The 14,148-nt window shown below is 45.5% G+C and overlaps 2 protein-coding genes across 3 annotated transcripts in view; one reads left to right on the top strand and one right to left on the bottom strand.

Moving 5' to 3' along the window:
• Positions 1-3,621: 3,621 nt before the first annotated feature.
• On the bottom strand, positions 3,622-7,417 carry LOC100965676 (phosphoglycerate mutase 1-like). The gene is given in 3 exon segments (XM_012811736.1): positions 3,622-4,103; positions 4,106-4,453; positions 7,405-7,417. Coding segments are annotated over 3 exon segments (843 nt in total).
• Positions 7,418-11,732: 4,315 nt separating this feature from the next.
• SNX27 (sorting nexin family member 27) overlaps positions 11,733-14,148 on the top strand; it is a 107,166-nt gene continuing 104,750 nt past the window's right edge. For both annotated transcript variants that reach the window (XM_012811792.2, XM_023519402.1), the window contains exon 1: positions 11,733-12,156. In XM_012811792.2, coding sequence (XP_012667246.1) covers positions 11,846-12,156 — 311 coding nt within the window. In that variant the 5' untranslated portion in view covers positions 11,733-11,845. The remainder of the gene's footprint in view (positions 12,157-14,148) is intronic.

Genomic DNA, 14,148 nt, shown 5'->3' with positions numbered 1-14,148 from the left:
CTCACAGCAACCTCCAACTCCTGGGCTCAAGCGAGTCTCCTGCCTCAGCCTCCCAAGTAGCTGGGACTACAGGCACCTGCCACAATGCCCAGCTATTTTTTGGTTGCAGCCATCATTGTTGTCTGGCGGCCCGCACTGGATTTGAACCCACCAGATCAGGTGTATGTGGCTGGCACCTTAGCCACTTGAGCCATGGGTGCCGAGCCTGTGTGAGGTTTTGATGTTTGTTTTCTTTTCTCTCCTGCTAGATTGTGAATTCTCACCAGCAGTAATGGCGTCTCTCTCTCTCTCTCTCTTTTTTTTTTTTGCAGTTTTTGGCCAGGGCTGGGTTTGAAACCGCCACCTCCAGTGTATAGGGCCAGCACCCTACTTCCTTTGAGCCACAGGTGCTACCCAATGGCGTCTTATTTTATTTTCTTATTTTGATGCTCTAATCAGCTTTTCTTCCAATCTGATCCTTTCTGAATATTTTTTTAAATTTATTTTTGAATAGGCAACACACTTATCAGACTGAGAATTTGGAAGTTACAAAAAGGTATAAGGAAGTGGTTCTCAACCTTCTTAATGCTGCAACACTTTAATACAGTTCCTCATGTTGTGGTGACCCCAACCATAAAATTATTTTTGTTATTACTTCATAACTGTAATTTTGCTACTGTTATAAATCATATGAATTGACCCCTGTGAAAGGGTCATTCAACCACCAAAGGGGTTGCGACCCACAGGTTGAGGACCATTGGTGTAAAGTAAGGCTGGTTGTAGTGGCTCACACTAGTATAATCCTTGCACTTTGGGAGGACAAGGTGGGAGGATAACTTGAGCCCAGAAGTTTGAGAACAACCTAAAAAGCATAGCAAGACCCCATCTTTATGAAAAATTAAAAAAGAAGTTAGCCAGGCATTTGCCTGTTGTCCCAGCTACTCAGAAAGATGAAGCAGGAGGATCACTTGAGCCCAGGAGTTTGAGGTTGTGGTGACCTATGATGATGTGACATACTCTAGCCTCAACAAGAGAAGGAGATCCTGTCTCAAAGAAGAAAAAGTATAAGGGGAAAAGTCTTCTTTTTTATCCTATCCCCACCCTCAACTCTGACACCCCACTGTCCAGTCTCTTTCCCCAATGGCAATCAATGTGCTATCAATTTCTTGTGTATACTTCCAGAGATATATACATGGTTCTTTTTCTTTTTTTGAGACAAAGTCTCACTCTGTTGCCCCAGGCTAGAGTGCCCAGGCATTAGTCCAGCTTACAGCAACCTCAAACTCCTGGGCTCAAGTGATCTTGCCTCAGCCTTTTGAGTAGCTGGGACTACAGGTGCCCACACAATGCTTAGCTAGTTTTTCTATTTTTATAGGAGACAGGGTCTCACTCTTGCTCAGGCTGGTCTTGAACTCCCGAACTCAAGGGATCCTCCTTCCTCGGCCTCCCAGAGTGCTGGGATTACAGGCATGAGCCAGCACGCCTGGTCATGGTTCTCTTTCATACACAAATGGTATCAAGTTCCATAGCCTGTGCTGCACCTTGCTTTACCCTGTATGGTATCTGTGAGATAATTCCACATTAGTGCAGTAAGAGCTTCCTTGTTCTTTTTTTTTTTTTTTGCAGTTTTTGGCCTGGGCTGGGTTTGAACCCGCCACCTCTGGCATATGGGGCCGGTGCCCTGCTCCTTTGAGCCACAGGTGCCACCCAGAGCTTCCTTATTCTTTATTTACAATGATTCTGTTTTCCATCATGGATGAATCATAATTTAACAAACATCAAGTTGTTTCCAAACTTTTGTGAATGCAAACAATACTGCGATGACTTAACTTCATAAACATGTCATTTCATATGTGTGCAAGTGTAATAGTAGAATGAACTCCCCAAAGTGGAACTGCTAAATCAAGGAGTGTGCACATTTGTAAGTTTGATCATGTCCTATTGTCTTTCACAGAGTTTAGAGATATCGTATTGATCTGTGCAGCCCTACTCACCTTCACAGGGTGGGCATTCAGTGTATTTTTATCTAATAAATAAATGAAAGAAAAAACTTCTTTTGGGTTGCGCCTGTCACTGAGTGACTAGGGCACTGGTCTCATACACTGAGGGTGGTGGGTTCAAGCCCGGCCCCAGTCAAACTGCAACAAAAAATAGCTGGATGTTGTGGCAGGTGCCTGTAGCCCCAGATACTTGGGAAGCTGAGGCAAGAGAATCACCTAAGCCCAGGAGTTGGAGGTTGCCATGAGCTGGGACACCATGGCACTCTACCGAGGGCGACAAAGTGAGACTCTGTCTCAAAAAAAAAAAACAAAAACAAACCCTCTTTTAGTGGAGATCCCTTCTTTTTCTTTTCTCTGATACTTTGCTTTAGATGAGTTCCATCCCATCCAACACTCAGTTCAAAGTAAATGACTCTTGTTTAATCCAAATGATACTATTATTTTAGAACAAAATTCTTTTTTCTTTCCTTCTTTTTTTTTTTTTTTTTTTTTGAGATAGAGGCTCACTTTGTCACCCTTGGTAGAGTGCCATTGTATCATAGCTCACAGCAACTTCAAACTCTTGGACTTAAGAGATTCTCTTGCCTCAGCCTCCCAAGTAGCTGGGACTACAGGTGCCCGCCACAATGCCCAGCTATTTTTGTGTGTGTATGTGGTTGTTGTTGCAGTTGTCACTGCTGTTTAGCAGGCCCAGACCACATTTGAACCTGCTAGGCCCTGTGTATGTGGCTGGAGCCCTAACCACTGAGATACTGGTGCTGAGCCAAGGAACAAAAGTTCTTCTTTTTTTTTTATTGCACATCACTCCTTTATTATACTGATCTGGAGAAAATATTAGTACAGTTATGCTCAAAATGAGTACTGGACCCACATGGCAGGGCCAAGCAACTAGAACACGATTCAGAAATCAGTGAAAAGATACACTCAGAAGTGATCAAGAGGCATTTCACTGCCACAAATCAAGGCCAGGGAAGGATTCTGAAATATACAGCAAGATGCACTCTTACCCCTTAGAAGTCAAGGAGTTTATCCCATATTGGTGTGAGGAATGCCTGATCATCTGATGAATGTATGAGGGACTATTTTAACCACCACTAGAAAACCCAATAGGGTTTTTGTTGTGTATTAATTGTATATATCTATCTATCTATCTATCTATCTATCTATCTATCTATATATATATATATTTGTAAAAGTAAATGCAGCACAAACATGATTCAGGATTGATCCCAACCTGGAGCCAGCTCTTTCTGGGGTCAGAGAGGGCAGCTGTTTTTTACATCACCATGCAGGTTACATTCAACTTCCCCTGGAATGACTATAGCTAAGTATAGGAATGGCTCCTGGGAGCAAAGAGACTCTCGCTTTTCCTCACTGGTCAGGCCTTAGCATGGCTCCTCCCTAGCCCCTACTCAAGCAGGTCCCTAGTAAACAAAGCACTGGCAAAAACCCGAGTTACTACCTCTCAACTCTTGGATAAGAGGAGTCTTCCCTTGGCTGAGACTGAGATCCCAAGCCCCAGAAGTGCTATTCTGACTAGAATGTATGAAGGGAGTGGGTGCAGGAAAAAAAAAGACTAAAGATTAAAATGGGAGTCACTGGTCCCCATCTGCAGCTACACTTCTGATGCTTCCAGATGTGGTCAGTGTGACATGTGCAGGGAGAGGTGCAGAGGAATGAGCGGGCAAGGAGGGTGTTCCTTGGGCAGCATTCTGCCTGCTAGCCTTCGCTTCTTTGCCTTTCCCTGGGCAGCCACAGCTTCCATGGCTTTATGAACAGTCTCTTCATCCCCCAGGAACTGCATGGGCTTGATGGGCTTCAAGTTCTTGTCCAATTTGTAGACCATGGGAGTACCAGTCGGCAGGCTCAGCTCCATGATAGCCTCTTCAGAGAGACCCTCCAGATGCTTGACAATGCCCCAAAGGCTGTTGCCATGGGCTGCAATCAGTACCTGTTTCCCCTCCTTAATCTGGGGAACTATTTCTTCATTCCAGAAGGGCCGAGCTGTAGCAATAGTGTCCTTCAGATTCTCGCAGGAAGGCAGCTGGTCTTCAGTGAGATCTGCATACCTGCGATCCTTACTGATGTTACTATAGAAGGGATGATCGGGCTCCATCAGAGGCAGGGGACATCATAGGAGCGCCTTCAAATCTTGACCTGGGCTTCACCGTGCTTGGCTGCCGTTTCCACTTTACTGAGGCCAGTCAGACCCCCATAGTGCTGCTCATTGAGGCGCCAAGTCCTCACCACAGGCAGCCACATCTGGTCAATGACATCCAGCACTGTCCAGAGGGTCAGGATTGCTCTCTTCTGCACTGAGGTGAAGCAGATGTCAAATTCATAGCCAGCATCTTGCAGCACCTGCCCTCCGCGCTTCGCCTCTTCATGGCCCGCTGGACTCAGGTCAGTGTCGAACCAGCCGCTGAAGTGGTTCTCCAGGTTCCAGGTGCTCTCGCTGTGCCGGATCAGCACCACTTGTATGCAGCCATGGCAGCAGAGGGAGGATGCGACGCTGACTTGGAACAAAAATTCTTATTCCAACTTTATTGTGTAACTAATCAAGATCTTTCTTCATTAGCTTGGTTGTAAAATAAGGTCACATTAATTTTAATTTTATGTTCAAATTGTAATGATTTTGAGTCCTTATCCCATATTTTGAGAGATTTCTTTAATTCTTTTATTAGATTTTTATCCCCCTGAGAAATCCCTGGAAACCTTTACACAGCCCATAAATTCTTTTTATTTTTATTATTTTATTATTATTATTATTTTTTGAGACAGAGCCTCAAGCTGTCCCCTGGGTAAAGTACCATGGAGTTACAGCTCACAGCAACATCAAACTCCTGGGCTTATCCTATTCTCTTGCCTCAGCCTCCCAGGTAGCTGGGACTACAGGCGCTAACCACAATGCCTGGCCATTTTTTGGTTGTAGTTGTCATTGTTGTTTGGCAGGTCCGGGCTGGTGTATGTGGCTGGTGCCTTAGCTGCTTGAGCCACAGGTGTCGAGCCTATTTTTATTTTTATTTATATTTATTTATTTTTTTGTAGAGACAGAGTCTTACTTTGTTGTCTTCGGAAGAGTGCCGTGGCGTCACACAGCTCCCAACAACCTCCGAATCCTGGGCTTAGGCGATTCTCTTGCCTCAGCCTCCTGAGTAACTGGGACTACAGGCGCCCTCCACAAAGCCCAGCTATTTTTTTGTTGCACTTTGGCCGAGGCTGGATTCAAACCCGCCACCTTCTCTATATGGGGCCATGCCTTACCAACTGAGCCATAGGCACTGCCCCCATTGTTATTTTTTTTGAGACAGTCTTATTTTGTCACCCTGGGTAGAGTGTTGTAGCATCATAGCTCACAGCAACCTCGGTCTCTTGAGCTCAAGCAGTCTTCTTGCCTCAGCCTCCCAAATAGCTGGGAGGCACCCATCATGACACCTGTGCCCAGCTATTTTTTCTTAGTAGAGATGTGGTCTTGCTCTTGCTCAGGCTGGTCTTGAACTCCTGAGCTCAGGCAATCCACCCACCTCAGCCTCCCCAAGTGTTAGGATTACAGGTATGAGACATTGCATCCAGCCCATACATTTCTTTCTTTCTTTTTTTTTTTTTTTTTGAGACAGAGCCTCAAGCTGTTCCCCTGGGTAGAGTGCCGTGGCATTACAGCTCACAGCAACCTCCAACTCCTGGGCTCAAGCGGGATCTCTTGCCTCCGCCTCCCAAGTAGCTGGGACCACAGGCGCCCGCCACAACACCCGGTTATTTTTTGGTTGCAGTCGTCATTGTTGTTTGGCAGATCTGGGCTGGGGATTCGAACCTGCCACCTTAGGTGTACGTGGCTGGCGCCTTAGCTGGTTGAGCTATAGGCGCCGAGCCAGCCCATACATTTCTTCAGAGGGTTAATTGTTGGTTTCGTAAGTCGTTAGATCTCTGCTTTTCCTAGATTCTTTGCTTATTAGCTATGGGACCTCTCTATGCCTGTGTATTCTTTTTTAAAACAGGGGAGAATATAAAGTTGTGGAGAATAAATGAGAGTATAGATGTAAAGTGCCTAGAATATTGTTTGGCAAATAGCAGTGTTGGGAGAATCAGTCTTTCATGGGTCTTTTATGCTTATACCCATCTTTCTGGGTCTGCCAAGAATGGAAGATTTTGATTGCTCCTTACCAAGGTGGTTTCTCATGGTTGTGTTTATAGTGAGCAACCTTGAGGGATGAAGAATATCTTCTTCCAGGACAAAGAACAGGTTTGGTTTTGTTTTTTGGCCAGGGCTGGGTTTGAACCCACCACCTCTGGTATATGGAGCTAGTGCCCTACTCCTTTGAGCCACAGGTGCTGCCCAATTTTTTTTTTATTTTTTTTTAGAGACAGAGTTTCACTTTTTTGTCCTTGGTAGAGTGCTGTGACATCACAGCTCACAGCAACCTCCAGCTCTTGGGCTTAAGTGATTCTTTTGCCTCAGCCTCCTGAGTAGCTGGGACTACAGGCATCCACCACAACAGCTGGTATTTTTTGGTTTGTTTGTTTTCAGTTTAGCCAGGGCTGGGTGTGAGAACCCCCCACTCTCAGTATGTGGAGCTGGTGCCCTACTCACTCACTGAGCCACAGGTGCCGCCCTATGAACAGGTTTTCTTACTGCTTCCTATAAAATGACAGGTTCCCCAAACTCACTCCTCAGACAAGATGTTGCTCTAGTAAGTGCACAGCATTTATCTCTGCCTCTGTTCCATCCTGGTAGTATTTGAGGGACTTTCACCAGCCAGCTTGAGAGGGAAAGAATCAGAGTGGGAATGGTGGGGAAGTGAGGAAATACATCACACAACAGATGAAGATAAATTACACAAGAGACAAGATGATGGGATCAGGAGGACTGGTGCAGCTTGCAACTGCAGCCAGCACTAAACCTTGAAAACAGCTTTATTATACAGATCTAAACAAGGTCACTTATTTCAGTAAAGCTGCTTACTGAGTGTGAAATTGTATCTTTACAAAGTTTTGTTTGACATGAATCTAGCACATAGGGTAAAGATTAACTTTAGGGAGGAGAAGCTACTGTGCTTTCCGGCAAAAGATAAAAGGGAGAGTATGCAGGGGCTAGGTGACTTGGCAGAGGAGAAAAGTGTGCTGTTGTTCTAAAAGAATGTTGTTGTTCAGGGAGGAGAAGCAGTTCGGGAGTTGTTCTTTGAATGTCTCCCCAGCCTGTGGGGAGAGGAGTAACTGACACAAACATGCTAAACTTCATGTTGCTTCCTGTGTCCTGAGTAATAATCCTTTGTTTCTGACCCAGGAATCTTGTGTCTTCTATAGTATCTGTGAAACAGTAACAGACGAATGTATTACCCTATCAGTTGGGTAAAATCAAATGCCAGTCTTGAGTAGTAATTACTTAAGTAAGCTATTTTCATTATTTCACTCTTATTCTTCCACTTGCCTTCACTGGGCATGCTGTACAACATCCACAAGTTTGTGTTCTGATACGCAGCCAAAAAACTAAATCGCTCCTGTTTGCAAAGAACTCTATTGTATGCTAAGGAAAACAAAGTGAATCTGAAATAAAGGTAACTTCTCCTACCATCGTGGCGGGGCATTCAGTTGGGGTGGGTTCATCTGCTTCCCATTTTAGCTGGGCCAGGGCTCTGGGCTTTAGGCAGATAGTATTAGGTTCACAGTGTTTGGGGGCCTACTTACTTGAAGAAGATTATTCCAGTGTGTCAAATAATCAGTATGGAAAAGGGAAGAAATTAAAGACTAAAGCTTTGGAGCCACCTGCTTCTAAAGAATTCACTAGTTTAAGTGGAATCAGAAATCTGGGTGGAACCTCTTACCTCAAGTTTCTTCTTCTGATTCTTCATTTCACATCTGAGCTCAAAGATACTTTAATTTCTGTTGGTTTTGAAAGATAAAGATAACCCCGATGCAAAGTCTGTGTATCATATCTTTACAGTTATAGCAAATGATTTGCTCAATTTCTGCTCTAAGAACAGGAAGCTGCATCCACAACAGACATCACTGACAGCTTCAGGGGGCCAGCAATGAATGGGGAAATGAGGCAATATTTTGTGCAGGAAACCAAATCAAATTCTCTTCAGTGCTTTGGAAATGAATTTTTTTTGGGGGGGAGGAACAGAGTTTCACTCTGTCACCCTTGGTAGAGTGCTACTGCATCATAGCTCACAGCAACTTCAAACTCTTGGGCTCAAGTGTTTGTTTTGCCTCACCTCCTGAGTAGCTGGGACTACAGGTGCCCACCACAATGCTTGGCTAACTCTTGCTTAGGCTGGTCTTGAACTCCTGATCTCAGGCAATCCACCCCCCTCGCCTTCCTAGAGTGCTAAGATTACAGGCATGAGCCACTGCGCCTACCTGCATTTTAACTTTTTAGAATAAAACATTTTTAAAGCTTTCAAAAAAAAAAAAAAAAGAAAATTATTACCAAATTCAAATTGTTACTTGGCCATTCTAATATCCAGTTTTAAATCACTGATACCATAGGGTCTTCTCTACATATGTTTTCTCTTTCTCTTTTTTAAAGAAACAGGGTCTTGCTCTGTTACTTGAGCTGGAGTGCCATGGTGCAATTATAACTCTCTGTAGCCTCAAACTATGGGGCTCAAGTGATCCTCCCTTTTCAGCCTCCTGAGTAGCTGGAACTGTAGGTGTTCACCACCAGACCAAGCTAATTTCTTAAGTTTTTATAGAGATAGAGTGTTGCTATGTTGCTCAGGGTGGTCTCCAACTCCTAGCCTCAAATGATCCTTGTGATTTGGCCTCCCAAAGTGCTGGGATTATAGCAGTGTGAGCCACTGCTATAAACTATACTTTTTGGATAGTTTTTATATACAGTTATGTATTGCTTAATGATGAGAGTATGTTTTGAGAGATGCACTGTTAGGCAATTTCATTGTGCAAACATCATAGAGTACGCTTACACAAACCTGGAGGGTACAGGATATTACACACTTTGGCTATATGGTATAGCCTATTGCTTCAAGGCTACAGATCTGTATAACATGTTACTGTGCTGAATACTATAGGCAAGTATAACACAAGGGTAGCTATATATGTATCTGAACATAAAAAAGATATACTAAAAATACAGTATAAAAGATAAACATGAAACATTTGTATAGGGCATTTACCATGAAGGACTAGAACTTGCTCTGGGTGAGTCAAGGAGAGTGCTTAGCAAATTAGAAGGCATCACTGTATGCTAAGTAGACTTCACAAACACTGTATATTTAGCCTATACTAAATTTATAAAAATGTTTCTTTCATGAATAATAAATTAAAGTTAGATTACTATGACTTTTTTTTTTTTTACCTTATAAGCTTCTTTTTTTCTTTTTTGCAGTTTTTGGCCTGGGCTGAGTTCGAACTTGCCACTTCTAGTATATGGTGCCCTACTCCTTAAGCCACAGGCGCCGCCCCTTATAAGCTTTTTAATTCTTTTCTTTCTTTTTTTGAGACAGTCTCACTTTGTCACCTTGGGTAGAGTGCTGTGTGTCATAGCTCATAGCAACCTCAAACTTTTGGGCCAAGTGATCCTCTTGCCTCAGCCTCCTGAGTAGCTGGGAGTAAAGGCATCCACTACAATGGCTGGTTAGATTTTCTATTTTTAGTAGAGATGGGGTCTCACTCTTGCCTAGGCTGGTCTCCAACTCCTGAACTTAAGCAATCCACTCGCCTTGGCTTCTTAGAGTGCTAAGACTATAGACGTGAACCACTGTGCCCAGCGGTTAATTATTTTTAACTTTTGACTTCTTTGCACTTAGCTTAAAACACACATTCTATAACTGCACAAAACCATTTTCTTTCTTTATACCTTTATTTTATAAGCTTTCTTCTATTTTAAAAATTTTAAAATTTCCTTTTAAAATATTTTTGTAAAAAACTAAGACATAAACACAAGTATTAGCTTAGGTCTACACAGAATTAGGATCATCAATATCACTATCTTCCACCCCCACATCTTGTCCCATTGACAGGTCTTCAGGGGCAATAACATGCATGAAGCTGAAATCTCCTGTGATAATTATGCCTTCTTCTGGAAAAGCTCTTGAAAGGGGCAGCGCCTGTGGCTCAGTGAGTAGGGACCCAGCTCCATATACTGAGGGTGGTGGGTTCAAACCTGGCCCTGGCCAAACCAAGAGCTGGAGGTTGCTGTGAGCTGTGATGCTACAGCACTCTACCGAAGGCAACAAAATGAGACTGTCTCAAAAAAAAAAAAAAAAAGAAAACCTCTTGAAGGACCTGCCTCAGGCTGTTGTACAGTTAACTTTTTATTTTTATTTATTTATTATTTTATTTTATTTTTTTGAGACAAGAGTCTCACCATCTCACCCTGGGTAGAGTGCCGTGGCATCACAGCTCACAGCAACCTCAAACTCTTGGGCTTAAGCAATTCTCTTGCCCCAGCCTCCCAAGTAGCTGGGACTACAGGCGCCTGCCACAATGCCCAGGTATTTTTTGGTTATAATTGTCATTGTTGTTTAGCTGGCCTGGGGTGGGTTTGAACCCACCAGCCTCAGTGTATGTGGCTGGCGCATTAACCACTGTGCAACAGACGCCAAGCCATAACTTTTGTTTTAATAAGTATAAGTACACTCTAAAATAACAATATAAAGTATAGTGAATACATAAATCAGTAACATAGTTATTGTAAGGTATTAAGTACTGAGTGTTATACTTTTATACCACTAGCATCCAGGAAGGTTTGTTTATACCAGCATCAGGACAAACATGTGAGTAATGTGTGCACTATGATGTGATGATTATAATGTCACCATGATAGAACTTTTCAGCTCCCTTATACCCTTATGAGCCCACCAGGCCATTTGCAGTTCATTGTAGACCAACATGTCGTTATCCAGTTTGTGATTGTAGTTGCCATACAGGCCAAGAAAGTTGTGCAAATATATCATAACTGGGTCTTAGTTCCTGATAGTTAATAGCTGGATGGCTTAGGGTACTCTAAGGTTTAGTTTTCTTTTTTTTTTTTTTTTGAGACAGAGCCTCAAGCTGTCCCCCTGGGTAGAGTGCCGTGGCATTACAGCTCACAGCAACCTCCAACTCCTGGGCTCAAGCGAGTCTCCTGCCTCCGCCTCCCAAGTAGCTGGGACCACAGGCGCCCGCCACAACGCCCGGCTATTTTTTGGTTACAGCTGTCATTGTTGTTTGGCGGGCCCGGGCTGGGGATTCGAACCCGCCACCTTAGGTGTACGTGGCTGGTGCATTAGCCGGTTGAGCTATAGGCGCCGAGCCGGTTTAGTTTTCTAATACGTGAAATATGGAAGCTAATTCATGATCCAGTTGTCTCAGGGATTGTAGGGGCCTTGGGAACAGAAGTTACTGAACAAATGAGTTAACATAATTTGACACTGTATAGGGTCACAAAAGTCAACTTATCCTAACATAATTGTTTTTAGAGGTTTGACGTGAACGAGAACTAAAAAAAACCTGCCCCTCATCAGCAGCTGAATTATTTTCACACCCTGGTTTGCTGGGTTAGACACTGGCCCACCAACAGAAGACCCAGTTCCTAATAGAGCAGTAAAGAGAAACTACAACTCCCAGCAGGCCCTGCTCCCGCACTGCATGACACAACCTCCGCTCTGGCCGCGGCCCAGCCCTCGCTCCGCCCCCTCAGCGCAGAAACTACATTTCCCGGGAGGCCCCGCGGCGCCCGACCGCCCGCTTTCTCTCGCCCCTGCCTCCACTTGCCCTGCCGCCCGCAGCTCGGTGGCCAACTCGGTCCCGCCGCCGGCAGAGCGGGCGCGCACGTTGGGGGTCGCGCGGCTGCCGAGGAGGGCGAGCGCGCTCTGGGACGGAGTGGAGGCGTAGGGGGGCGGGGGCACGGCTCGCCTGCTCGCAAGATGGCGGACGAGGACGGCGAAGGGATTCACCCCTCGGCCCCTCACAGGAACGGAGGCGGCGGCGGCGGCGGGGGGTCTGGGCTCCACTGTGCCGGGAACGGCGGCGGGGGAGGCGGGGGCCCGCGGGTTGTGCGCATAGTCAAGTCCGAGTCCGGCTACGGCTTCAACGTGCGGGGCCAAGTGAGCGAGGGCGGGCAGCTGCGGAGCATCAACGGGGAGCTGTACGCGCCGCTGCAGCATGTGAGCGCCGTGCTGCCCGGGGGGGCGGCCGATCGCGCCGGGGTGCGCAAGGGGGACCGCATCCTGGAGGTGTGAGTATCGGGGCGGCCGCTGTCCCACCCTCTCCGCGCCCCTCCCTTCATTTTCCCTCTGCCCCTGTCATCCCCAGGCCGCACCTCCCCCACCCTGAATCGGCTTTCGGGACCCCAGCCCCTTCAGGCCGCGGCCCCCGGGCACCTCCGGAGGGCTCGCCCTTTTCTCCCCATCCCGACTTTGTTCATCTCCCGCCTCCCCTCTGCGTTGGTTGTCCTTGCGCCCCCGTTGCGTTTACCCCTGCCGGGGTTCCTGTGGGTTCTCTCCGCCCCTCTGCTTTCCAGTCTGGCATGTTGCTATCTGCTCCCCACTCCCCTCGTCTTCGTCCTGGCCAATCTCTTCTGCCCTGACCAAGCCAGGTCCACGTCCTCCCAAGTTCTCGTCTTTAGCATCAGTTGCTTGTTCCCCACCACCTCGCGCAGCCCCAGTGGACTTGTCTCTACTGCCCTCCACACCAAGTAAGCCGGACCTCTGGTCTGCGCCTGTTTTTTTTTTTTCCCGGAAACATTATCCCTTCCCACTCCGCTCCTTTTCTTCCCTTAGTTACCTTCTCCTTATGGTTAGGCACCCTCTAAATTTTGCCATCCTTTCGTGTGCTGCTTTCCTCCCCTCCTTTTAGTATTCATACTCCGAGAATATACCTGTTCTGACCCTTGCATACCTTTTGGGGGAGGGCGCGCGAGGTTCGACATAGTTTTTCTACTCAATTGTCCCGGTATTACACTCTACTTTTGAGTAGAGGTCTTCGCCCTGCGCTGTACTCACTTCTCCCGCGCCAGGTTTGCGATAGAGCTCTGCTGGCTCCTACAACCTCACCCACCCCCAACTACGAGGCGTTGTTGGGTCTTTGACCAGTTCACTTTTTTAGGGCATGCCTACCTCCATTCTCACTTCTACTTTGTTCTCCTGTGATTCCGTACTTGACTTACCCTGGTCTTTCTTTCCACTAGGTTGCTTTCCGGTCCTTCTTTTTTTAAGGCGACTTCTGCTGCTGCAACCCACTCTCTTCCCCTGCTGCGGTCCCTCCCCCTCCTTATTCCTTCATCCCCACTGCCCCACCGCGTCCCTGCAAACTCTTGCAGGATGCTGAACGGTCTTGCAGTTTCTGTGTACACTTCCTCTACTACCATAATCTAGGTGTTATTTTTGCGTTTTTGTGCTTTATATTAAAATCTGTGTATTGAGTGGTGGTTGACGTGTACATGGTCTACGCCCTCATTGTCTCTATTCTCAGCAGGCTTCCCTTCCGTATTTCTCTGCTCCTTACTCAGTCTTAGTTTGTATATTCTTTTTTCATAGTTTTGCTTTCTTCCTCCATGTTGGGATTTGCCCACATGAAGCCTTTCTCATTTTTTGTATATTTTGTTTTAATTGTAATTTCTACAACCTTCACTTTTTCCTGGTGGAACAGTAAGTTTGAGGTTTGAAAAGGGGGTGTTATCTTGCAAGCTTGGCCTTATAAGGGAGTCCAGACCTTCTTATTCATTTTGTGCCCTCTGCCTTCCTCCTCAACATTCTTAATCTGTAGTGTCCACTCATTTTGTTTCCTCATCCCTTGCACCTCAAGAAATAGTTGCTTACCTAAGCTAGTGATTGGAGATATTTTATTATGTCTTTCCTCTGTCCTTCCACAAATAGATGCTTTTTTTTTTCCTTTAATGTCCTGCATACATTTTTCCAATGTTTTCTGGTAATTTAGTCTTAATCTTTTGGGGGACAGGGCATTCATATATAGAATGCAGTAATGACCTTCAGCACCTTTTTATTTTCTTTCTAGATAACTCAAAATCTGTGACTAAATCTGTTTCCTTCTGATAAAAACTCTTGGAGTTGTCATTTTTCTTTCCCTTTGGAAGTTAACTTTGGACTCAGATGGTTATTTTAATTTTTTTATTTTATTTATTTTTTTTGAGACAGAGCCTCAAGCTGTCACCCTGGGTAGAGTGCTGTGGCATCACAGCTCACAGCAACCTCCAACTCCTGGGCTCAAG

Source organism: Otolemur garnettii, unplaced genomic scaffold (assembly GCF_000181295.1).
Source record: "Otolemur garnettii isolate 467f Iridium unplaced genomic scaffold, OtoGar3 scaffold00174, whole genome shotgun sequence".
NCBI lineage: Eukaryota > Metazoa > Chordata > Mammalia > Primates > Galagidae > Otolemur > Otolemur garnettii.
This window is presented reverse-complemented; position numbering and strand designations above follow the sequence as displayed.